The sequence below is a fragment of the Pseudopipra pipra genome, chromosome 4 (assembly GCF_036250125.1).
Source record: "Pseudopipra pipra isolate bDixPip1 chromosome 4, bDixPip1.hap1, whole genome shotgun sequence".
Lineage (NCBI taxonomy): Eukaryota > Metazoa > Chordata > Aves > Passeriformes > Pipridae > Pseudopipra > Pseudopipra pipra.
Genome location: NC_087552.1, coordinates 52,371,352 through 52,398,652, shown reverse-complemented (window position 1 = coordinate 52,398,652; position 27,301 = coordinate 52,371,352). Strand labels below are relative to the sequence as shown.

Sequence of the window (27,301 nt, the reverse complement as noted above, 5' to 3'; positions counted from 1 at the left end):
CAAGGGAAAGAATCCCACCAAATTTGCAATAAATCAAGACAGTAACAAGAACATTTGCTACTTGTAGGTAACGTGGATTAACTAATTTACATACATTGGCAATACAAGGTTCAATGGTCTGGACGGTCCTTTTCAACAGGACTTTTGCAAGATCAAATGCTTGTTTATTAAGGTTCTGAAATAAAGAAAACATAATAAAATTTTATAGAGACAAACTATTTCAGATGACTTTACTTTTCCCTCCCAACCTTAAAAACCCATGACTTTAGAAAGGTATGTTTCACCACTAATCTATTTGTTTTCAAAGCTATCCAAATTAAGTTACATTAATTCCACAACTACATACACAGAGAAATCGTAAAACTACTTTTCCACACACTTAAGAAATCTAACCCAAAACCATCACTTCCTGTACATTAAGACTTTATCAGCTGTCACCTTTAGCATTGCATTCATATCTATAAAAAGTTTTCACATGCAACAGCATTAAAAATTTTGAAGAAACATTACCATACTTTGAAAATTAATGTGCACCAAACTTTGCCACTGAAAAATGAACAACTCAAACTTAATATTTAAATGTAGTTTTGTTTCTCCCTCACATACCCATAAGAGGTACACCCTGCAGCAAAGTTCAGCTTTGTCTAGAGGGTAAAACTGTGCACTGATTGCTCCATGGCCTGTACCATATGCTCTGGGACAGCCCACAGTGAGCCCACAGAAAGCACTTACACTTGGGCAGAGTTAGCTGCAAACTTTCCAAGTAAACATTTGATTGCAACATGACAAATCTGAACATTGTTTTCATTACTCTTCACCAAGATAAGGAACGTAACTGCACATCTGAAAAATCTGACTGTCCAAGTCTGCACAAATCCAATATGCAGTATCTCATATCATCTAGGGATTAATGATGCTTGGAGGGGGCAAAAAAAGAAAGGTGGATTAGCTGATTGCCCTGAAAATTACAAATCACTGCAGAAAAAATGCAGGAAAAGCCTAGGGATGACTGATTCTTGGGAAGACGGTATTTGGCAAGTCCACATTGAGAACGACTCGCTCATGTACTTTTAACTAATGAGATGACAAACTGAAAGACAGTTCCTCAACTGATAGGAAAGAGAAACAAATGGCCAAAGGCTCAAATAAGTATGTCCTCAGTCCCCAAAGCACTAAACTGATGTCTCATTACAGAAGACAGACATATATGTATCAACTCATCTCAAATTTTAAATAAATAAATAAATAAATAATAATCCCAACACTTTCTTTTCAAACCAGACCATGATGAAAATCTTTTTGGCAGGTATGCCGGTATTAAACTGCCAACCTCATACAGAAAACATACTTTCTTTGGATTTTCAACAAAGATTTCCAAGATTTCCACACAAACAAACCAGCAACCCAAATACATACACACAAAAAAACCCTCACAGTACCAAAGAACCAAACAACAAAACAGCCTAGAAAAGTAATATATCTACTGATGAAATAAACAACTATTAAAAATTATTAAAAAAAATAATCTGTTAGGGAAATCAAACCCTGAAGGATTGAACTAGCCCTGCTGTAGAGGATGCTGAAAAAGTTACTGATTTTAAGTACATAAAATATATGAAGACACGAATATGTTTTTAAGGAATAACTTTGATAGTAAGAATGTGAAGAAAAATATTCACTAAATAGTACTGCTTTTAAAGTTAATAAAAAGGACTACAGTCTGATGCCATAAGTAACCTGAGCAAAATGTGACTTATGATACTGCTATTGAAAATCTGGATTCACTAGAGGAGAATCACAATAGCACATACAGAGAACAACGTACACCACCATCACTTTATTGATAATGGATGTACAGATGAATATAATTTAGATGCTGAGGTAGATGTTACTTCATGTCTAATTAAAAAAAAAAAAAAGGAACAGACTACATTATCCAAAACACATTATTTCAGCTTCTTTAAAAAGACAAACTTCCAATATTTCTTGCCACGCTGTTAGTTTTATTATGTCATAGCAGAGAATGACTGGTATTTGACTGCTTTGCACAGACCTAAGTATTGCTATTGTATGTATTCGACAAGAAAATAAGTTTTTCAAACTATGGGGCTTCTGATTTACATACCTAAGGACAAACAATATAATCACAGAATTTCCTAGGAGATCTGTTCATGAAAGGAGAACATAATTACCACAGTCAAACTCTGCTAGGCAGATCAGACAGAAGAACCTTCTGGTTAATTTTTTTTTTTTTAATTACCATGGTAAAACAGTTTAAGTTCTGTTGTTACAGGAAACAAACAAATTAAAACGGACCAAAATACTGACCAAAGTACAATACTGAGCACTGACTACAGGATATTATTTGCTCAGTCAAGACCAAGAGTTGGTAAAGACTGGCACCAGTTCTCTAAGAGGCAGTGCAGTAAAACCCAATATTCACACCAAGTTTACCTCCCTCTTTATCAGAGCCTTGCTTAAGCATTTCCTTCATTAGGCAGAACTATACAATTAAGCTAACAATGTTAATGCTGAAGGATCATATTTACTTTTACTTTGCCTAAACCAAGTGGTCACAACACACTGTTCTGTTGTACAAGGTTTACCAGGTCTTTGTATTGTCAGAGCAATGCCCACCACTGCCAACAGCATCACCCAGCACCTGACACACACAGCACCACTCCTCTATTCCATTCCTGATATCAACTGCCTATAATTGATTAGAAACAACTTACAAAGTGCAGTGTATTTTCAAAAGGACTTTATTATTATAAGAGGCCTCTCTGTTAGCAGTTTTAATAAGACATTATCTCACTGCTGTCAATGACTTGACAGAACGGTATTTCTGTCTCATGGTCATGACAGAAGGAATGCAAACTTGTCTCAGACAACAGAATTTCACAGGTAAATGACAATGGCCACAGCTTAGACACTCCTGTGTAATGCATTCCCATGAATTCTCCCTCTTTAAGTAACTAAATGAATAATTCCTGCTAACTTAACTTTTATCTGCTAATTTAACTTTAATTATGTAATCATAGATGGAGCTGCCTTAATTTTGTCATTATTTTAAATTAATAAATGAACAAACAGAAAAACACACTTGGTAATCTGAGCACAGTTCATTTACTCTAAGTGAAACTTCCTGTACTCCATACAATTTTCATTAAGAAGAACAAGTGTTTTAGCAAGGAAATTTTCTTGGTCGATGCAAGGCAACACCAGCCTGCACTCATTTTCCCTTATTTCACAGCTAATGGAGTTGTATTCATTCTCCTTTCAAATTTATTTTGGCATCACAATAAAGGTACTTCAAAAGCTCAGCTGCAGGTCCAGTGACCTACTCTTCGAGGAGGAGTTCATATAAAATTCCTCTAGGAAGGAGACGTGTGTACGTGTGTGTGTGTCACCTGGTCCCTTGTAAGTGAGTTAAGCAGGTAAAGCCCATGGAAGGGGTGGGAAGCACAGCTAGGGAGGTGGAGGGAAGTCTGACTGGTAAGCTGAGGGGTGCAGCAAGACACCACAGAAGCCTTGGGGAAGTATTTCTTTTTCCTTTTTTTTAATTAAAAAATACTTCACATCTTGTCAATCATAAACCCTGCACCAAATCCGAAAAGCAAAACAACCGACAACGCACTATCCTTAAGATATAATGTCTTCCTATTGCATTTACTTGAAAACACTATTTCAGTACAGAGATCCTGAGGCAGCAAGTAGGCACAATCTCTTGATAACGAATAATCTAGACACAGTTAATGAACAGCACCAAATAATTCCCAAAGGAAATTTTCAATCAACTTTTCCAAGACCGGGGGAAAATAAAACAGTTCTGATAGCTTAAGTGCGTGAAGAGATAAACAACATGCAAAAGGCAATAAAAATTAATGTTGTTATAATGGTATACTACTATAATATTTTATTTTGCAGACCTTGTGTGCAGGAATGAGGTTAATCAAAATCGAGTCCAGCAGCTCCTGAGTTACTCCATCGCCTTCCATGATGATAGAACTCATCAAATCCAGCATATGCATTTGTACCTTCTGGTTGTGGCTATTACTAAGATCATAAAGAATATTATCAACACTAAATTTTCAGACCCTGACAAATATTAACAGTACGGTCAAGAAACAATGTCTAACACTGTCCAGCTCGCCTTCCCTTACACTCTCCACATCTCAAAACTCAAAACCATTTTACATGCCTTTCTTCTCTTACAGGAAGGTTAAAAAACCTAGAACAACCTAGCTCTGCTTTAAGTGAATCAAAATAAAAAAGACACAGTCACAAAAGTAAAAATGTAGATAAATGAATCAGATTAAAGTATAGTTATAACATGGACAACAGATTTTAAAACACATCTATTTTCAGACGTACACCCCTCCGTACCGTCAGTAATTCACACTCATTTGCTTTCCTTGTATATCTTTGTTTGGACAAATAAAGACTTGTCTGTTCAGACATATTTATCTGTAGACTATGATAGGATTCAGTCTACCCCCAAAACTGATGATATTTTGACCATTTAAAATAATGGAAGTAATTCAACTTACTTGATAACTGAAAAAAGAGTCCTAAAAAGCTGAATAAAAATTTCATTGCAATCTTCCAACTCAAAGCAGATGTTGTAAGATTTAACCCAAGCTAAATTCTAAAACAAAAAATAAGATATTCAGGCTATTACAACTTCATTTTAAGTCACATAAATATAATCATGTTAGTTACAGGTTTTTTCTATTTAAGGAAAAAAAATATACAATATTCCCTTTGGGGAAGAGACTGGGTATTTGATTTGCATATAAAGAACTCCTAATACAAAGGGGCTTTGCCAGATATATCCAGAAAAAACTACATATAGAATAATCTGATTTCTTATGTATAAAACTCGATTGACAAAAATTGTTAATATATTAAGTTCCTAGTTCTAGACTTTTTTCTTCATATGACAATTTTACGTATCAATAAAAGATTTACAAACAAGATACTATTTCTAAATGCATACCGAACCCTCTCCCTATTCTTGTCAAGAGTACTGTTTTGCAACATTTTTAAAGCAAAAATCTTATATCTCTTCTCCCATCATCAATATAAGCACACCTGCATTTTAATCAGCATTTGAAATTTTCTCTCTTGATACAAAAAACAATGTATACATTTGTAAGATAAAGGCTAAATGTTAATAAACACCAATCATTTCAACATGTCCACAACTGCAGGCTAATGAACTTACTAAATGCAAACAGAATTATAACTACTAAAAAAAGCAATGCATTGAACTTCAATGAGACTGGTGTGATTTATGGAATAAATTTCACAGGCATACTGGCACATCTGGAAAAATTACTGGAAAAAATACTGATGACACTTCTTAGGGTTGCAGAGCAAAGGCCAGCTACTGAAAATTACAACTACTGAGTTACCTCTAACAAGTAAAAGTATCTGTTAAATTGAGGGCTCTTCGTGTCCTCCAAGCCTTTCAATTGTCTTGTAATAAACAAGAATATGTCCTGTCAAAAAAACAATACAACCATTTAGTAGTGACATTTACTCATATTTTCAAACTCATGATATGAGAACTTTAAATTGTTTTTTTTAGGCACTGACAGAAAGCTATTACCAACACAGACACTGGTCATATCATCCAGTGTTCCTTTACATGCCTAGTCCTTAATTATTACACTGACTCACAGGATTAAAGCAACATGTCTTTAATAAAATTGAACATCAGTATAAATGGGAGTAAACCCAATTTTTTTGGTTTATTTTTGTTTGTTTTTTGGTTTTTTGTTGTTGTTGTTGTTTGGGGTTTCTTTGAGGGGAGTTGGTTGGTTGGTTTCATTTTGGGGGGGAGGAAGGGGAATGTGGTTTTGATTTTCCTCAGTAAGAGAATGGGGTAGGAAGAAAGCCTTTATTTTATAAAGCATTTTTACCTTAAGTTTGTCATGGGAAGTATATGGAGCTTCAGGAGCATAGATACGAAAGATATCAGCCAAGCAACATGCTACAAGGAGGCGCACATCTTTATTGGGATTCCTGAGGAAGAATTCAGATGCAAGGTGCAAGGCTAGTGGGAGATACTGCTGCTTCTCATCTTCTGAGTCCTGGTCCATATCCATGAATGTTTTTACCACCATCTGAAAATCAAAGGGAAAAAAAAATTGGAGTTCTTTCTGCTTTTATTCCTAATTACCAAACAATAATTTTTAAAAGAATGCAGTGCTATCAATACATGTTCCGCTGCATAATCACAGTTGGTACTACAATTTTTTTGTTAGGACAAGTATCAGAAGAAGAGAAGTGTTAATCTGATATGTAAAGGTTTGTTGAACTTGGTATTTTAAATTAAGACACCGAAAATCACTTTGCAGATCTACTCAATTCTACCAATCTTGGTCTGAGGTAGAGCACAGAAGCTGCACACCGATGAGGTTGGACATGGCAGCATTTCTTCCTCACAGCAGTCCCACTGCAATTGAAAGTGAGGACTCACCTCAGCATAAATACTCCAAGGGGCTGTATGCCATCTGGCCTAACACAGGGCTACAGTATAATACTGCTGCTTTAAGAGCTATGCCAAGACTTGAGAGGAGCCTAAGAGGCCACTCTTAATACTCTGCCTGTATCGAGGCACAGAGTTCAAGAAGCACTTTACACACGCACAGTCATTCTCTCTGTTTTAAATAAACTATAATGCCAGACAATAATTTGATCCCTCATGTAAAATAAGTCTAATGCTGCAGATCTTTTCTTTCTGCATACTGACAACTGCATCTATACCCTTATCAATATAATGAAAAAATTAACTATGTGGTTTCCTTGTTACCTCTAGCATGGCTAAGAAGAAATGCCACCAAAATTCTTTATTTTTTATTATTATACAACTTCAGTTAATAGAAACTTCTCAACATAATAATTTGGCAAAACGGAAAGCGAAAATTTAGTTTGAAGAAATAGAAAGTTGCAGATTTAATTTTTAAATTAAAAATTAATTTAAATCCTAGGATGTCAGCACAGAACAGGCAGATGTGCCAGAGAGTCTTAGTATGATATTAGTGAAATCTATCTTTGTGTTTCATTTCTCCTGGTCATCTGAGCATCCTTAGAGTAAAAATTGTGAAGGACAGTCGGATTGCATACCAGTAGCATACCCACTACAGACAAAGTATACAGACACACATTAAAGAGATTCATGAGTAAACGCAAAATGATAAATCTTGATGGGTCAAATTCACCTCTAGAATAATAACAGTAAAACGCAAGAGAACACTAAGCTCACACAACTAATAAACACATCTCTAACCAGAATTTTTTTGTTATTGTGCCATTCAAATGACACTAAGGTTGTTTCTCCACTATTAAGCATGTCCCTGCTTCCATCATGAAAATGCTGTCTTTCAGCTTCACCTCCTTTCTGAGTTTTGAAATAGTCTCAAGCTCAGTAGATCTTACAAATGAAATGTTTGACAGCAACCTTTCCTACAGTACATTACTTAAAACTCTTTTTTGATTTCTATAAATGTACAAGTACAATCTTTCATGGAGCAACTTACTATAAAAACAAAATTCAAGAAAGGAAGAGAGAGGAGAAAAACTCCACACAACAACAAACAGAAAAAAAGAGAACTTTAGAGCTACAGCCCATAAAGATACAAACTTTATCTGTATTGGTCTGTTTCACTAAAAATATTCTTAAGCTATGTTTTCTGCTGAAAGCACAAACCCACCCTTCTGACAGCACAGGTCTGTCTGTTACAGGGCCACTTATCACTGTGCCCTGGGGCGCATCAAGTACAGCGTCCACAGCCAGTCCATGGGGGTGACTGTCCCGCCCTGTTCTGGGCTGGTCTGGCCTCACCTCGAGTACAGGGGGCAATTTTGGTCACCACAGTTTAAGAAGGATATAAAGCTATTAGACAGTGACCAGAGGAGGGTAACGAACACGATGAAGGGTCTAAAGGCAAAGATGTATGAGAAGCAGCTGATGTCACTTGGTCTGTTCAGCCTGGAGAACAGCAGTCTGAGGGGAGACCTCACTGCAGTTACAACTTCCTCATGAGGGGAAGAGGAGGGGCAGGCACTGATCTCTTCTCTGTGGTGACCAGTGAGAGGACCCAAGGGAATGGCCTGAAATTGTGTCAGGAGAGGTTTAGGTTGGATATTAGAAAAAGGCTTTTCACCCAGAGGGTGGATGGGTACTGGAACAGGTCCAAGAAGCATTTTGCCCATGTTCTTGGGAATGTTGTGTAATTTTTGGGGTTGTCCTGTACAGGGAAAGGAGTTGGTCTCGATGAGCCTGATGGGTCCCATTCAAGTCGGTATATTCTGTGATCACCTGTTCCCTTCCTAGATCACCTGTCCTGTTCAAGAATTAAAAAAGCAGATAACATACTCTTCAAAACCTACCAGACTCTTTCAATCAGGAAGGTGTTAAAAACAAACAACAAATCCTCAAAAAACCCCAACAACAAAAAATCCAATCACAATCAAATTAAAAAACCCAATACCATCATCAAATCAAAAAACATGACAAAAAAAAACCCAAATCCCAAACAGCAACAAAACCCACACCACACATGCTCGCTCTCTGCTTGTGGCAGGACAAGGAATAATGGCCTTAACTTGCAGCATGGGATTCAGACAACTACTGTGGAAGGCTTTACAAAAATGGTAGAAAGGTCTAAAAGATCTGTAGATCCTGATAAACTGTATCTGTACCATATCAATTTATCTCACCAAAGTTCTTATCAGTCATTCTACCCATTTTATAGATTACCTATATAAGCAAACTTTTGATCTTCCCCATAAGACCAATCTCCTTTCTCCATACCCTTCTAGATCACATCTCCATATCCTGAGATCTTTCTTTAAAGTCTCATATTCATATGACAATATGCATAAATCTTGCATTTATCCCTTCTCTGATATGTCCAAAACAGACGAGGTAAAGCAGCACGGTGCTGAGAAAATTCACACAACTTTGCCATTTGATTAACAAAATGTTCAGATATTCTGGGATTAAAGTAAAGAAACCAGTCTTTCACACTGTCTTGCCTGTTTGAAAACACACCAAGTCTTACAGATCTTCCTATGTTGCTCTTGTATTCAGAAGGAACGCGTAAAATTCAGCATATGTATCCAGCCCTTCCCAAAAATCTTCCTTACATTGTATTGCACATAGGTTCTATTCTTTGTATATTTCCTATAACTCCATTACATTTCCTGTTACAAATTATGAGCTTTCTCAAAGAAATTAAAGAAAGAAAAAAAGCAGCAGTATGTAAGTTGCATGATGCTTAACAAATACTGATAACCTCTTAAAGGAAGTTTTAACATCTTATGAAGAACTGGTTGTAACTGGTTCAGGAATATTTTTAGTTAAATTTTTTCTAGCCTTAACACTGCAATACCAGTATTACTTGTGACAGTTAGAAATTTATCCACCAAAAGAATTTACTCACGAAATTGAAAACCTAAAATAAACTCTACAGATACAAAAAGACTAAAGGTTCAAATAATTTAAGGTTTTAAATTTCCAAACTGGAAACCACTCCTTATCATGCTAAGACAGTTTCTATTTCTAGAAAAAGTGATCAAACTGTAACAGGAACTCACTACTTTTCCAAATTACAGTACTATTGTCTAACTGCTGTACAATCAAAACAACTCTAACTAGAACACTAATATTCACTTATATAAAAACCTACAGACTTAACAGCTTTCACCACAAAAAACTGTCACTGTTCTCGGTGCAAAAAGCAGGAGACAGAAAGTATTCTTTAAACACATTAATGTAACATCATCAATTCTTTTCCAAACAGTTAAAGACTCAATTAAAACACTAACTGCTAGACAAATGTAAACAAAATACAGCTATGCACATTCATTATTAAATTCATTCTGTATTGCTTTGGATTTAATGCATCTCCATTAAATTGTCACATACTTGTGCTTTACTTAGCTTGCAAAAATGAAACTGTTAAAACTATCTAGAAATTTTCATTATTGGCACTTTTACCATATTACCTTGAAATTCTAACTATCAGATCAAGATTTTACTCTCCCAGGATCTGCAAACATGTAAGTGAAATAATCTAACTCTAACATTGAAGAAATGCAAATGCCTTCATTCAAAATAGCAAGAACAGCTAAATGAAGACTGCTTAAGTCACTCTTAGCATGTTACAAACATATTGAAAATTAAAGAAGTCAAAGCTTTCAGGGAGGTATTTATCTGATTGCATCAACCACGCAGCATGCAAGCCAGTCACTCTGGGTTACCTTTTCACCCATTAGAGAGAAATGCACAGACCTTGACTGAGTTCAAGCACAGATGTCTATAATGACATTTACAGATGTTACCTCAGTTTTGCCCTGGAACTCTGTGCTGACCATGAAAGCAGTTCAGTGTGACTAGATGACTGAAAAGAGGTGAGATGAACACTGGCAGCTTCTTGTGAGGCTGTCGGCCTCTCAACTGCTTTGAAACACATACCAGAGGTTGCCAAAGCACTGCTCACAGACTGCCCACACCTCGTAGGCAGCTTATGTGCAGCCTGTTTTCAAAGACACTAAATCAGCATGGTAGCTTGCCCTCATGTGACTCAGCTGCATGTGGCTCTTGTGCAAGATCTGTGCCTCGGATGGAAATACTAACTTTTGCTGTTCAGATCCTGTAGCTTTGGGCACATGGTTTGTGGGATCAGGAAGATCAACTGCTGCTGAAACTTACTGATGACTCCAGTATTACAGGGAGAAGAGTTACATAAACAAGGAGAGAGACAGGGTAATCGGTAGAGAGAAGACAAACCAGTGCTTGCAGAGAAGCAGCAGCAGGCAGATCTACAAAAGCCTTGGTGCAGCTGGCAGGCCAAACACCAACCTGCAAGCCAGTCACAGCAGGGGGAAGAAGTGTGCAGGTTGCACTTGTTGTACTCTTCTTACAATGGCTTATTCGAAGGATTCCAAAAGTAGTAACATTTAACCACCACCAGTTTGTAAAAAGACCAGAAAAAGATAATATTTTAAAATTTTGTAATCATCAAAAGAAGAAATTTAGCAACTGAGAGAATTTGATACCATTTGTTATAATGGGAATACTATCAGAAGTTAACTTCAGTACTAAGGTTAAATACAAAAGATATTTGAAAGTAAAACATAACCAAATGGATGTGAGCCCAGATGACACTTCAAGAGCTCAGACAACTCTGTGAGAGATGCCAAGAAAAGGCTAAAATTACAGTACACCCAAATCTAGCAATTTTCAGCTGCCATCTGAGTGTTTTTACATTTTTTCCTCACATGATTTAAGCAGTACTATAGGCAATTCTTACCATTAACTATTAACAATAAATTATATTCTTTGTTTAAAGATCTCCGTGTAAAACACACCAAAATCCACAGACATGCATTTCTGAAAAAAAATACTTCTACATGGTGCATATTTAGGATGAGAAATTTTGGTCTCCCTCAGATACAATCCTATCTGTCAGCCAGAAGTATCAAACAATCATGGAAGAGACATTATTGTGCGGTTAGAAACAAAAAGAAAAGATATCCAAGTATTCAAATCAGGAGGATCAGATCATTGTTATTCCAGAATCTTTAAATACCTGACAAATGATATCATAAACTTAGTACCACAGGTTTTGTTGGTTTTTCTTAAAAAACACAACAAAACAAACCCCAAACAAGAAAACCCAACCAAAACATCCCAACAACAAACCAGACACACACACACACACACACCACCACCACCTCCAAACAAGGAAGATACCAACTAGCCAGAAATTATCAAATATTAACATAATGATCAAGAAAAGAGATCTTGCCAATACATCCAACAGGCTGACATCAACAGAATTTCATAATACAAACCAAATCTGGAAGGGTAAATAAACAAAGAAGAAAAACAGGGTAGCACATAAAAAATAAATTACTTTGCTAACCCTCATCTTGTAACAGCTCGTGCCTTCAATAAGATAATCAACACTCTACACAACATCAACCATGAGAAGAAATTTGTCCAAGTGTCAAGAACGGCATTACACTGAGCCACATGGAAAATGAGAATGCTGCAAGCGATGAAGATTAGTGCGACATTGTCTCCTTAGCTTCTCAGTGTTAAACTGAAAGGACACTTTGGACCTGAATGAATTTACTTGTGCAGAATGGTAGGAATGGATGGTAATGACACAGTTACAGACTGGCAATAAAGGACAGGATATTACAGGAGAACAGAAACGCCAAAAATTGATTGCTGGTAAATGGTCTCATGCTTAGCTCTTAAATCCAAGAATTTATGCTATTAAGAGCTTATCAGCTGGAAACAACAGGAGAGAGGAAAGATGGACATTTATTAAGCAATTGTAAGGAAATTATGAGCCAACAACAGGCTATGTGCATGAAAACAATGAAAATGCAATTGCAGGATATGACAGAAGAAGGAAAGGAAGAAACAGCAATACAACTCACGAAATGCTAAAAATACTAAATGCTGATTTGAAACACATTACTTAGGCCTGATTACCCTCATTGATTAAAAAAAATAATAAAATTGAAAAGTACAGAAGGTGGCTACCAAAGGAGTCACAAAAGCCTTTTCTTGTAAGAGGATATTTACCAGACTGTGCTAATTAACCTACTGAAACAACAGCTGAAGGTCTCTCTTTGAGGCCAGCCCTGTATAGACAGTATCTGTATTGATGATCTGGACAAGGGGATTGGGTGCACCCTCAGTAAGTTCACAGACAACACCAAGTTCGAGCTGGTGAAGGGTCTGGAGCACAAGTGTTATGAGAAGCAGCTGAGAGAGCTGGGCTTGTTTAGCCTGAAGAAGAAGAGACTGAGGGGAGACCTTATCACTCTCTACAACTACTTGAAAGGAGGTTGTAGTGAGCTGAGGGTTACCTTCTTCTCCCAAGTAACAAGCAAAGGGACAAGAAGAACAGTCACAAGTTGTGCCAGGCAAGGTTCAGATGGATATTAGGAAAAATATCCTTACTGAAAAAGCGGACAAGCAGGAATCACCATCCCTGGAAGTAGTTTGTAAGCGTGTAGATGGGACATGGTTTAGTGGTGAACACAACAGTTCACCACTTGTTGCACTGGTTGGACTAAATGATCTGAAAGGTCTTCTCTGACCTTACTGATTCTATTATCCTTTTAGTATGCTTTAAATACAGGAGTGCCATGCACGCTCTGGAAAAACAAGTAGAAATGGGTAGAAAACGAGCCTGCAGGATCTCCGGCTTCAGAATGGGGGCTGCTTTCTGACCATGGAAGCATGTGTCATGGAGCAGCACCTGCTCCCAGGGTTCACTTCATTGCAAAAAACTCCTTCTCAGGGCCCACCCAGGGAACTACAGCCAGTCAGTCTCACCTCTAAGATCATGGAGCAGATCCTCTTGAAAACTATGCTAAGGCAAATGGAAAATAAGGAGGCGACTGGTGATAGCCAACATGGCTTCCCTAAGGGGACAATTTCGGTGGTATTCTGCAATGGGGTTAGTGTTGGTAGATCAGGGAAGAGCAAATGATGTCATCTACCTAAACGTGAGCTGACATCTGACACTGTCCCAGAAAAACACTCTTGTCTCTGAACTGGAGTGTGGCATTCCTCGGGGATGGTATCAGGACCAGCACTGTTTAACACCTTTGCTGGGGACACTGACAGTGGGACTGAGCGCACCCTCAGCGAGTTTGCCAACACCACTGAGCAGTATGGTGCAGTCGACAGGCTGGAGGGAAGGGATGCCATCCAAAGGGACCTTGATAGGCTTGAGGGGTGGGCCTGTGCAAATCTGAAGTTCAGTAGGGCCAAGTACAAGGTCTTCCAGCTGGGTTGAAGTAATTTCAGAAACAAATACTGAGTGGAGAATGAATTGACAGCAGCCCTGAGGTAGATGAGAAGGTCAGCATGACCTGGAAAGGTGCATTTGCAGCCCAGAAAGTCAATGTATCCTGGGCTCCATCAAAACCAGTGTGACCAGCAGGTTGAGGGAGGTGACTCTGCCCCTCTACTCCTCTCTGGTGAGACCCCACTTGGAGTGCTGCATCCAGCTCTGTGGTCCTCAGCACAGGAAAGACATGGACATTTTGGAGTGAGTCCAGAGAAGGCCACCAGGTTGATTAGAGGGCTGGAGCACCTCTCCTGTGAAGACAGGAAGAGAGAGTTGGGGCTGTTTGGCCTAGAGAAGAGAAGGCTCCAGGGGGACCTTATAGCAGCCTTCCAGTACCTAAAGGGGGCATACAAGAAAGCTGGAGAGGGACTTTTCACAAGGGCGTGTAGCGACAGGACAACAGAGAATGGCTTTAAACTGAGAAGGGGTAAGTCTAGATTGGATATTAGGAAGAAAATTCTTTACTGTGATGGTGGTGAGACACTGGAACAGGCTACCCAAAGAAGTTGTGGATGCCCCTTCCCTAGAAGTGGTCAAGGCCAGGTTGGATGGGGCTCTGAGTAGCCTGGTCTAGTGGAAGGTGTCCCTCATGGCAGGGGTTTGGAACTAGGTTATCTTTAAGGTCCCTTCCAACCCAAACCACTCTATGATTCTATGATATGAGAATCATAGAATCAATGAACTGGAAAGGACCTGAAACATTCTTGTGAAGTTCTGCTGCTGTCACAGCAGCTGTAAAACGAAAAGTAGCACTCCCTGTCTGGTACTATTAGGAACCCCTGAAAAATAAGTTTTATTGCCTGATTTTCACTACAAAGTCTTTAATCTATGCTCTCTGACAAGACATGTAAGCAGTTTTGAGTAACTCAGGGTGAGGGGGAATGAAAAGTTGAATAAAAGATTATATAAAGCATATTATAAATTCTTTGGGGCAAAGACTATTTGTTTCCTTCTTTACATCCTGCTCACCGAGTGAAGCCAATGACCAGGGTTTCCAGGTGTGATTACAAATGTATCATAGGACATGTAAAGGTGATGCAGGAATAGCAATGGTAGTCTGTACAGTGATATAGTCCTCTGACTGGGCAAACAGTTTAACTGGCTATCCTTCCCCTGGGGACTAACCTACATTAGGCTTCTCTTGAGAGCTTTGGCCAACTGTCAGATCACACGCAAAGAAGTCACAGATCTGTAATTTACCACTATCTTCACATTGGTAAAACAACATATTCTGTATTATTTTCCTTGCATCAAGCAACTCCAACTATTTTCCAAGAGCCCAAATATTAAATTTATCTAATGTATGAAAAAGCAGAAAGACTGGCTACTATGTGTAATAAACCCCTATATACTGAGCAGTTAGTTCAGGGATTATTTGAGGTAACTTCCTTGATACACATTTTTAAGTAACTACATAATGAATGCAAATATCACACATATACAGCATCCTAATCAAAACGGGACAAGTAATGTTACCAATTTATGAGAGAGGTTGTTCAATTTCCCACATCTTACATCTTCATAATCAACACACAGCAGAATTCCAGTTCTGTTGTAAAGCTAGAAGATTCCCCACAGTAAAAAAAATGCAACAGATGCAGGAGAAAAAGGCAAATAAAATGAAAAAAATCACGTCCTAATCCCAGGTAGCTGTAGTATTGGTTCCTTGTGACATGAAGATCCAGTTTAACCACCTGCAGCCACTATCTCCTCCCTTTCCCATGACTCACCCTGTCCTGCCTCTGGCCATGCAGTGCCACAGCACACTTTGCACTGGACACAACACTTGCTGAATAACCCCATGAGTCAATTTAACCTACTAATCTGTCTGAAAAACTCCCTGGAAAAAGTCCTGGATAGTTTTCTGACGGGCACAGTTAGATCACAGACATATCTGATACATTCCAGAGTTAGCAGAAGGGAAGGTAGATAGAATTCAATGGCCAAGACCAGGAAGGGAAGAATTACTTAGTCTTCCAATGCACAAACTCTTAAAAAACAATCTAACAGCGACACAAATTCTTAATATCGGCAAGCACATGAAGCCTGAAATGGGCAGCTATATCCAAATCCTAGTAGGCTGCCAGAAAATTTTCCTGTACCTCTATTCAGTAGAAACTGGCATAAGATGTGATCACTGATCATTTTAAATTCAAGGTCTCAAAAATACATTGTTACAGTAATTTTCAAAACTCGTATGCAATGTATCAATTAACTTACTCGTTTGAATTTAATGATGTATTTCCTGGGTTTGTATCATGACCTGAGACAGCAGAGGTTCCCCATTCACCTTTCTAGGCCACCACTTTCTTTGCCTTCCAGGTTCTTATCATTCTCATCACATCCTCATCTCACAGCTTTGGAGGCAAAGATTTACTGTAACTTCAGTATTGCACATATATTTTATTTATATAAGGGATGCATAACACCCATAGCATTTACCATTTGGCTCCTCAGCCGGCATTAAATTCTATAAGATTTTTCAACAGAAGCTGTTGAGTCAAAGATTTCAGTAAGTGCTCTTGACTGATACATAAGTATCTCCTGATTTAGTCCTTTACAACTTCATGAAGTCAGTAAAGAGTTTTGTTTTCTCTCACTATTTGTTACCTTGTTTTAATCAACATTGAACCTAAAAGCTTCCACTTGGATTTGCCCACTCAAATTATCTAACTTAATAGGAATTCTGCAAAATTCTCCCTGGTTGTGATGAACACCTCATCACATTTCCCAAATAGCTACAAGGTTTTCAAGTGTGCAGAGTACTATCTAACATAGGTCACTGTATGTCAATAACAAAAATTATTTACTGATATTTACTTTTTGCTTAAAATCAGCTTTTAATGCATGACAATATCTGGCTACTCAATTCAAGACCTTTTTAAGCTGTTTTACTGTAAGAAACATTGAGAAGTATTCCTAGTTTGGCCTTACCAATACTGAAATCCTGAAGGTATTTTATTATCCCAGTTTTAAACTGTTTCACACAATTTTCTGTGACACAAACTATAATACTGTGGATCAAATCACCCATTTTAACAGTGTGTGTATACTACTTCTCAAATAATGAAAAGACAGTGCATATACTTATCAGCACAAGATCTTTTAATATTAATACTATTCTTGATCTCTTACACATCCATGATTTAAGTGTAGTGCCAGAGCACCAATTTTTATTTTAATTTTTTTAAGCAATTCAGTTTTCAGCAGTATTTATTACCAGTCTTTATTACTGGGAAGATTTGTCATGGAATTCTTTACACTTTTCCTGCCAAAGATTAACAATTGAAATACTCTAAGAAGGTTCATAAATTAAAACACTGAAAGTCACCTAAGTTTTCAGAAACTTCACTTCCACATACGTAGATACATAAGAGTATTTGCAGAGGGACTTGAAAGAGTCTATTTTTTAAACATTCTAATGATAATTCAAGACATCATCAGTTAGAAGCATTTCATTAACTAGTCCTTTTTCCCTAGCTATACTGGCAAGTGTTATATGTGGCTGGGGCAAACCCCAAAAATTCTTAAAATCGTATCCTCATGGTGCAGTAGTTCCTATTTCCATATGAAGTTTCCCAAGTACTTTGATAATAGCATCCAGATGTTAGAGAGAATTCTTTATAACCAATTCACTGCTGTGTGATAATTCATTTCCTCTTCCAAAGAGAAGGTGGTGCTGGACAAGAACAAAAATGGCATTTGCATTTCTACTGTGAATTGACTGTAAGGATTCATTTTGAAGTGAGTATTTAAGGATCAGTTCTCACAACACAATTATGCATTAGAGTTTCACATTAAAACACAACTAGAGAGCTATGCTGCCAGCAATACTGATGTTTTAAAGACTATATTCATGTCTTTTTCTACGCTGCAGTGCAGATGCATCCCATGGTACATGACAGTCTTCCTGACTCAGTCATCCAAAAGTGGGGCATGTATAAAGCACACCACGCTGTTCCCTGCTTGTGTTTCAACACAACCAAAAAATGAGTCCAAAAAAAGATATTTTTTTTCTAAGAAAACCGAGTTTTTCTATTTCAGCAATCTTGTAAATGGTGCTGAGTTGAAAACTTTCTATACCTATCGAAGCATAATATTATGTGAAATATTTGTACCTCAATCTTTAACTCTGATTGGACAGTCCGTGGCAGTAAGAGAAAAAAGGCATTAAAATTTCTTTCATGGACCTCATTCAATGTCCAGCAATCACACATAATACCATCACACTCAGCAGCACCAGAAGGTACCATGGTCAACAAGAAAATACTCTTCAGCTATAACACTAATTTTTCTGGTGTCTTTAGGAGCCAGATTCCACTGCGCCTTAGGACTGAAAAATCAGGGGACAAATAATGTGAAACTCCAGCAAGAACCATACCTAGTGACAAAACTGCACTAAAAATTTTTGGCTATGCTGCTGTCACCTACTGGAATCATTAGTACGAGACTGTCATAGAATGCAGAAACTGTGAGTTTCCATTCCCATGTGAAAGGCTGGACAAAAATCAGAATTGTAAAACTGTAAAAAGCCTTCATCTTTCACAATCAAAACTAAGACTAGCAACGAGCAAGAACTACAAAAAACCCCTAACCAACAGCACATCAAACCAGAACAAGCTCCTCAGAAGGCACTGGTTGACGTGGACACTCCAGAAAACTTCTGCCAGCAGCTGGTGAGGAACCAGCTACTGCACCTACCAAACTAGATGCACTGCTGCAAAGAATTTCTATTCAGATGAATTATCCTTCTCCGATGAAGCATTATTTTACCTGAAAATTTGGCTGCCTGTTGCACACAATTACCTGTATTAGAAATACAAAAAAACCCCACAGCTTTGCCTTCAGGCAGGTACCAAGCTCAGAACTAAGGCACTACAGAATGGACTGAAGGGAAAACACAACAATTTCCTTACTCTGCATGCATCTTGTGCTTTCATTTTATTTTAAAGCAGCCCCATTAAAAACAAAGTTTCTGGAAAATCTTGAAGCACGGGAAAAAACTGATGCCTAAAAAACTGGACCTGAAACATATCTGGAATGGTTTCCTGTTTGTAAGTCTTATTTAATTCTTTAATGAGGAGGAAGAAAATTATGTCTAATAAGTATATGGAAAGCACTGTATTCGTAGAATTCATTTAGTAAGCCTAAATTATTTTACTGTGAATAATTACAAGTATTCCTAAGTAGGAAACTGATTTCTGATACATGTGAAATGAACAAAAATAATAAAAAAATATTTTAAAGAAATTTTCCATTGTAAATATTGTCATTAAAATGAGGTGGGAGACTAAAGGAGAAATAAGACACTATTATTGCTTATATAAGGATAGGAAAGCCAAATCCACAGTGCTCAGCAACAGGATGATGATAAAGACAGAATAATTATGTGTATGATATTCACTTTCTGAGAAATAAGCCTCTAAAATTAATATGATAAGTCTGTGCATTTTATTATAATGTAAGTAGCAAAGAACAATATGAAAATTCTTCAAGAAACTCATATTACCATCATAATTGGCAATATTAAAAGCAGAGAAATATTTCAAAATTAATATACTTATAGAAAGCATTTTGATGGACTTTACATGACAGTATTTAAAATGTTGGTTTTTAATGTTTTTACTGTACATTTTATGATATAGTATTTCAAAATAAAATGTAGACTTTTCCATTTTGGGTATGGGAGCAATTGCATTTGTATGTCCAAGGAAAAAATAAAAATGAAAAATGAAAAGACAGAGGCGGGAGAGCAAGGAAAAGAAAGGAAGACAGAAAAAACCCCAGGTTTTCCCATCATGTCTCTATCTCATACCTATTTTTATTTGCTGAGTCTTGACATTTACACCCAATCACCAGTAACAGGACTATGTTTTCACTTGTTTCTAACTTTGCTAAACATTTTAGTGATATTTTCAAGCAATATTGCTACCTTGAGCTGATTGAAAATTATCTCCCATCCAAAATATGTACTCTGTTTACAAAACCATGACTCTCTTTTTACCCAACTGAAGAAAAAACAACCAAATTACTGCTTTTACAGAGCACCATTATTCCTTTCTGGATTAGGAATACTGTTTTAGAAGACAGTATGTCAAATCCCAGAGTAGTGGTGACTTCGTTGATTTTAGGTAGTTATTTTAATTATGGGCTAATAAAGTCTTGTCTGGGAATTCTCTAATATTTTGAGAACTTCAAGTAACTCCTGGTTTCCACCACAAGAGTTCTGCAACTATTTTGCCTATCAGTTCCATCAAATTCCTTCCCTTGGATAGCTAGAGAATGACCATAATGCTGTACCCGTCCCTCAACATTCCTCATATGTAATCACACAGCTTTACAGCTACTGATTTTGCTAAGATAAGAAGCAGGCAGTATATCAGATATAAAGCATTAACACAAGGCTGTTTTTGTCTTTTTAAGAATGTTTTCAAAACATGACCAAAGTTTTTTAAAAGGTTCCACTAAGGAGCCTTCTTGTATTAAAGCCTCACTAGTGAAATATATACAGATCACCAGTGTCCCAAAAATCGTAGAGAGTACTTCAATTTCTCTTCTCTGTTAGAAACAAAATTCAGATAAAGACATATATATAGTGACAGTATAACCACTGTCACTCAGATATCAGGTATCCACCATTAGACAATTTTCCCAATCCATTCTTGGTGAATCTACTCACATCACCTGCATCATGCAGTGTTTTCTCATTTTGACCTCTACATTAATTTCTGCTTTACTTTGAAGCTCTCCAATTAGTGTAACAATTTCATTATCTCTGAATAATTTTTCTGGGGGGAAATAAAATCATATAACTATGTAACGAAAAACTCAAATTGGGCAGATTTCTCAAAGCTAAAGGCTGGAAAGTCTTTTACTGGTTTTTATTAGAAAATACACTACTTATGTGTTTAATATTTAATTTATATATTTTAAATACACCATTTAAGTTCAGCCTCAGAATTGATCATGCTGAACCTAGTTGAAAATAACTTTTCACTAAACTACATTGCTGGAATCAGCAACCTGCAAGTATGAAAGATAATTTAAATAGCTGCCAGCAACATCCTTAAAGAACAGGAATCACACAAAATCACACAAAATTTTTAAAGGTCCAACATACTTTAAAAAGCACTTGAGACATAGTAGCTCTGTATTGGCAAAATGCTTTGGCATGTTCATTCAGAAAAATCACTTATCTCCATGACAAAATTTGAGAAATCTCAATGTACAAAACCACAGTGGAGGTGAGACTAGAGAGAGGTTCTTGAGGTTATGCATCTAAAGTTACTTTAGCATCTAGTTTAATACTTTATTAGAAATAAAATGTTTTGTTACCCATTAAATTTTACAGTTTCTGAGTCTCATAGTACAGTTAAACTCACTCAATAAATTCTAGCGCTACAACAGTACCACTGCCCGGTAACTTTTGCCTTCACCCTAAATAGCTGGGAGATGTAGCTGATTCCCTTTACATTTAAATTAGACATCCAAAACAATGCCAAACTGTACCCCAAGCATGAACATAAATTTGGTACCCAGTGGCAGATTTGGTCATTTCACAAACATCTGCATCTGTGACAAAGAGACAGTGTCGAAGAGATATCTGAGAAGCTTACAAAGAAGACAGCAAGCCTCGGCCTAAAAAATTATGATTGCCCAGAACACACAAGAAAGCACACACTTCATCCAGAGTACTGGACTGAAGCAGCTGAGGCCAAAATAACACCTTATTTAAAAATGATCTTTGTTTTTATGACTCAAAAATGACAGAGACAACTTCACTTGCTCAGCTGCAGTGATCTCAGAGCAGTAGTCCACATGCACATGCTGAAGATTCAAAAGGCAGCTAACACATATAAAATATCCTAAAAAACAATGATTGGGAAATTTGAAAAAGTAGGGGAAATGTTACCTTTAAAAGGACACAACAGATCTCTTTCACATACTATGCAGAAGAATGACGACTAATTGACCAGGTGACTGTCAAAACAAACCATTTAATCTTTCTTAAGTATACACGAGACATCACACATAAGCACAAAATTTAACTTTTCTTATCTAAAAACATTGTAGATAGTATAGTTATCGCCTTTTGGTCCTGAATCCCACATAAAGGTATTATGTTTCCCTTAAGTTTGCAGATACAAGACTTCAAATACATGAAGCATAATACATGTTATTATGCTTCAAAAGCCAAAACAGGATGAAATGTCTTCATTCCTGTTCTGGAATTTGTTTTTCTGTTTTTTTGTGCATTTTGTTTTAATTTTTTTTAATCACTCTCATGATCATAGCATGCAAACCATGTACTGTTATACTGAACCCGTTTACAAAAAAAGCCCCTATGGAATGTACCTTGCTATGTTTGCTTTCTCATCTTCCCATCCTAAAAAGAAAAATATAACAATGCCCTATTTAATTCTGATTGAATTGGTGGTCTTGTTTTTTTTTAATTCAAAATCAAAACATTTTGCAGAGCATGTTCACAGAGAGGAAGAAGGAATTCAGAAATGCACTTTGACCTACAGATTGTGAAGGTTTGCAATACTCTTCAATAGCTGCAGGAGTTCAGTGGACATCCTAAAAATGAAAAATGCTGTTGGCTAAGATTTATGATCGGGAAATAAAACCTGTCAACTACAATCTTCAGTGTCTAAAACTCAGGCATTAAGCTGAAGCCATTTAGCACCTTAAAGAAAATGGCTGAGACCTAATACTGGACAATAAATTTTATGGAAAAGTAGTGTAGGAGGAAACAACAAGCAGTTGCTGACCAAGTAACTTATTTGATGAAAATGCTTCAGTATTTATATTCGATAGTCTCAAAACACTGATAACATTCATGATGAGATTAATCACAGAATTCTGTTTCAGATGTTGAGAGTAGAGCAAATAACCATAATCTGGATAGGGCTGAAATTCCTAACCATGAGAGCTGAAGAGGTGTTACTCCCAGGTACCACTATTGGCACTTCCCTCATTAAAGGTAAGTACTACCCTGTACTAAGGATCAAAAAGAAGTACCAAAGGGAAACATCCAGCAAAGAAAACTGAAGTATGGAGAAAAATGCTTCCTGCTGCCTGCTTGAAACCATTCCCTTGCTCTGCGTTAACTTCAAGCATCTTTCTTTTGCCAGAGCTCTGACTGCTCACACATAGAGTTCAAAAATGGTAATATCATAGAGTAATATTCAAATCAGGTACCGGCCACCTGCATATTGCTGACACTGTGTCTACAAGATTTGTTTTGCATTTGCTTAGGAGCTGCTTTCAGATGTCAGAGGACAGCTGATTCTCGTGTTAATCAGGTATTGAGAGACCAAGCAGTAGAAAAGTAGTTTTCCATCACTAAAGTACTCTTCCAATTTAAGCATTTTGTATGCTCTATGCTTATCACCTCTCTAGGATGAGAAAGCAGTATCTTCTAGTCAGCAACCTCGGAGAAGCCCAGGAAACCCAGAACATCTTCACCCCTCCTTTGTAGTATGATGGTTTTACAAGCAGTCTGGTCAGAATTAAGACAGCACAAAGGCAGTTTATAGTAAAATTGGTATTAGTCTCCATCTAGCTTCCCATAAATGTACCCAAAACCCATTTACAAACAAAAAGACTGAACCCAGGAAATCCCAATATGCTACTGAGAGGTGAATATATCCAGACATTCATTTCTTAAGCATTACTTTTAAGTTTTCTACATTGAAGAGTACAAGTAAAGGCTTACTTTAATAATAATACAAAAATGAAACAACTAAAACCAACAAGCCACAAACCCCATAATATGAAGTGAAATCAAATTATTTCAAAGGGAGGATTTGTATAATCAAAATTATCCATATAACTTCATCCAAAAGTTTCTGGCAGCATTCCCATGCAGCTATTTTCATAGAAATTTCCATATACAAAGACATTACTACCAGAAAAGCAGGCAAAATTCAGTTCTAAGGTTGGATGAAGTTTGGCAACTACAGAATTTCAATGCATATAACCACAACAAAAGTGCAAGCTCCTTGTAAACACTGCCTCTTTGAAGAATAAATAAAATTATGTGACATCTTTCAACAGCTGCGGGATTTCTGGCCTATCAAGGAGTCCTTAACAATATGTTCGGTTCAACTCTCAGGCCCTGAAGTGTAAAATATTTTAGTGAAACGACCTAAAGAACAATAATTATTCTGGAAGAGCTTCATGTGCAGGAGTAAACTCATGGTCTATTCCTGCTAGGAGCCCTGTGGAGTGTTAATAATGTTGGCTTTGGGATGACACATGAAATGATTCTACCACTTGCATATTATCAGTTCATGCTTAGGGGGAGAAAGCTATTTATGGTGCCTAATCTGCTGGGTAGTACAATTTTTTTGCATGTATGATTATCTGGAAATAAAAGATTCATCTCTGTGTACATATGCACACACATATTCCCCTACAGACAGATACATATCCTGTAAGTTAGCACATGTCTTTGTTTAAAGAACAATCAACTACAGCAGGGATCAGGAAGAGAAAAACAGTAAGAATGAGAGCTGGCATGAAGACAAATCTGTTTGCAAGCACTGGCCTGTACCGCCTACTCTAGTTCAAGTCACGGCACAAGACTCAGTAGTTTGGACTGCAGAACAGGAAAAGACCAGCCTAAACATCACAGACCACATGTCATACTCATAATACTGGTACAGAACTGTGAACCATCAGGTGTAGGGAGGCCTCAAAAACACTGAAACCTCGAGTTGCTTCTTCCGTACTAATGGGGAAGACAATAAGGGGGAAAAGGAGGAAACCTAACAATCCTAGAGGAAGGGGAGGTGTATCTAAGTATCTCTCTCTACTTACTGCTACATCAAGTCTGAATTCCAATGTAAAAATCAATTTATTTTTAAAGCAATCATGTATTAGGATGAATTGTATGATCTATTACAGCAGACAGATAAACATTAGAAAATTCATGTGGATTCCACAACATTCACATTAGCTCAAAATTACTGACACCAGCAAAATACACACATTTGAGTACAAACGCAGCACTGATTTCCATTGTTTGCAACCAGAGAATATTCTCCTCTGTTTCTTAGTTTCTTTTCTCAGACATGGAAGGCCAGTACATCATTCACTGCACACACATTTGCAGCTCCCCAAAACAAGAGAGACTTTTCTTTTTTTACAGATACTGCCTCACAAATAGAGGGGGGTGGGTGGACGTTAGTAGAATTTCTTAGGGTGCAGTGTCATGGCTGTGTGAGTCAACCTAAATCTGTCAGATTCATCCCTCTATTATTCCTGTATGTGACTGATCAGTGACACTACTGAAAAATTTCGTTTTCTGGCCAGGTTACTTTTCGGATTCATCTGCTTCTTGAACCAGCTCACTACATGGCTGTAAAAATGGATAGGGAAGGGTGACATTACTTCAGCCTAATCTCAGGGTGCAGTTTAATGAAACCTAAAGTTGATTTAGTAAGGTCAGACCCAATGAACATAGTGTTCCAAATTAGGCTGTCACTACAAGTAACAGTTCTGCCACCCCAAGATTGTCATATAGCTTCTGCCAACGCAAGGAGGGGGTAGTAGGTGACTGTATAAATCACACTAATCCAAATGAAAACTTATGTGGAAAAAAATGACTGCTTTTGAATAGGATCACTTCCACAATGCAGTATCCTGCAGGCCACAGACACATCTAGGCTGGCATATGGAAAAGGATGGCCCACAAGCAGCAAGAGTACTTCACTGGCTGGAAATGCTGGCTTTGGTGTTCGTGCTTCCACACACCAGGGTTTGATTCAGTGCAATTCTCCAGCTTCTGCTGTAGCAACTCCATCCTTTCCAACTACTTTCCCTTCCCTAGTCTCTACTAGGGAAGACTAGTCTCTTCCCTAGTCTTTTTGTATGACTTAAAGAGTGCTGCTGATGCAAATAAGGAAAACAACTCTGAACAGCAATAGCAGCTGCAGTGAAGACGAGCAACTGTTTCCTTAAGTAGTAGCAGCAAATTAAGAGTACTCAAAGTAGTCAGGTACAATAGTGTCAGGATGACAAGCTTCCAGAACACAATTCTGACAGACTATAAAGAGAATTAGCATTTTTTTTATTATTATTTTTAGGTAAACTAACTTCCTTTTGACTGTGTTAAAATATCCATTATACAGGTCAACTCAGATTACTAAACTGACTTGCAATATTCTGCAGAAGTAACCTGTTGTTACTTACCCCTCCACATCTTTACCTTCCTAATGAAATTATTTTTGCCCATAGCTTCATTTTTGAGCAGAAAATTGATATGAAAAATAGTGGGGAAACTCTCAACAAATCCTCTAAAGGCACTAGCAATTAATATTGTCTTAATTTCTAAAATTTTGAAGCTACTTTTAAAATTAGTTTTATGGGGATGCTGAATGATGCCAGGCTTTTAATCAAAGTGTTGAGAGGCATTAATTCAGATAGTATACAGAAAGAGAAGCACAATAGCCCTCATACAGACTGAAATTAAATGGTAGCCTTTTTAATCTGTAATCTGACTGAAGGTGATTTAGCCTTTAAAGGGAAACACAGGCTAGGACTGAAAGACCATTACTTTGGAAAACATTACACGCCACCTCCACTTCCCTGAAACTGAGGTTCAGAAACACAGACATTAAACTTGATTTTCACTTCAATTTTTTTAACAACTTATTAGGTTTTCTACTGACCTACTTCTAGTTGTATCAATGTGTATATATTCTCAGATATACAGTTTTTGTACTTGGTGAACCCTCTCATTTCCTAAAGCAAAATTCTCATAATTTAACAGCAGTCTAGACTACCAGTTCCAAGTGGAACAAAGCTGAAATCTTATTTCCAGATTTCCCACTTTCCCTTAGGCTGCAGAGTTATGCCTACTTTCATAGTCTACATGCATTTTCTAAGGAAAAAAAAGGTACTAACAGCTCCTAAACCTTCCTCTAGTGACTTCACATGAGCAAAAATAGTACTTCTTTTCTTGCCACTGGAATTCTACTGGCAATAGCAGAAGTGGGAGCTTTTGAGAAGAGATGGATTAGAAGTTTTTCAGGAATAGTGACACATGCCAACTACATTTACAAAGGATCACTGAATCAGGAATTTAAATACACATGTATTTTCAGAAGAAAAGCTTTAAAGCTGCCTTGCATTTCTTTGTTTTGCCTTATAGGTGAATGAATGCTAATTCTGCAGCACTTCAGTGGTAAGAACCACCTGTCAAAAAGCAACCATATAGGGTCACCTTTTCCACTTCCCCCCAGAACGCTGAATAGTTTCTGCCATCAAAAGTAGTAAGCAATGAGCTTACTTACTTTATTCTTATGACTGCAACAGCTTAAGAATTAAACCTCCCTTCACGTACTGCACGATACATTGTGCCATTGTGTAAACAAAGCAGCATAACTTCTGAATTA

At 37.3% G+C, this 27,301-nt stretch overlaps 1 protein-coding gene across 4 annotated transcripts in view; it reads right to left on the bottom strand.

Moving 5' to 3' along the window:
• The window catches only part of PDS5A (PDS5 cohesin associated factor A), a 90,451-nt gene that overhangs the window by 53,377 nt on the left and 9,773 nt on the right, over nt 1-27,301 (bottom strand). For all 4 annotated transcript variants that reach the window (XR_010430191.1, XM_064652994.1, XM_064652993.1 and 1 more), the window contains exons 3-7: nt 5,928-6,131; nt 5,418-5,504; nt 4,551-4,648; nt 3,930-4,056; nt 95-175 (exon numbers count right to left, since the gene is read on the bottom strand). Coding sequence is in view for 3 of the 4 variants with exons in the window: in XM_064652994.1 (XP_064509064.1) it covers nt 95-175; nt 3,930-4,056; nt 4,551-4,648; nt 5,418-5,504; nt 5,928-6,131 (597 nt within the window). In the remaining variant the exon portion in view is untranslated. The remainder of the gene's footprint in view (nt 1-94; nt 176-3,929; nt 4,057-4,550; nt 4,649-5,417; nt 5,505-5,927; nt 6,132-27,301) is intronic.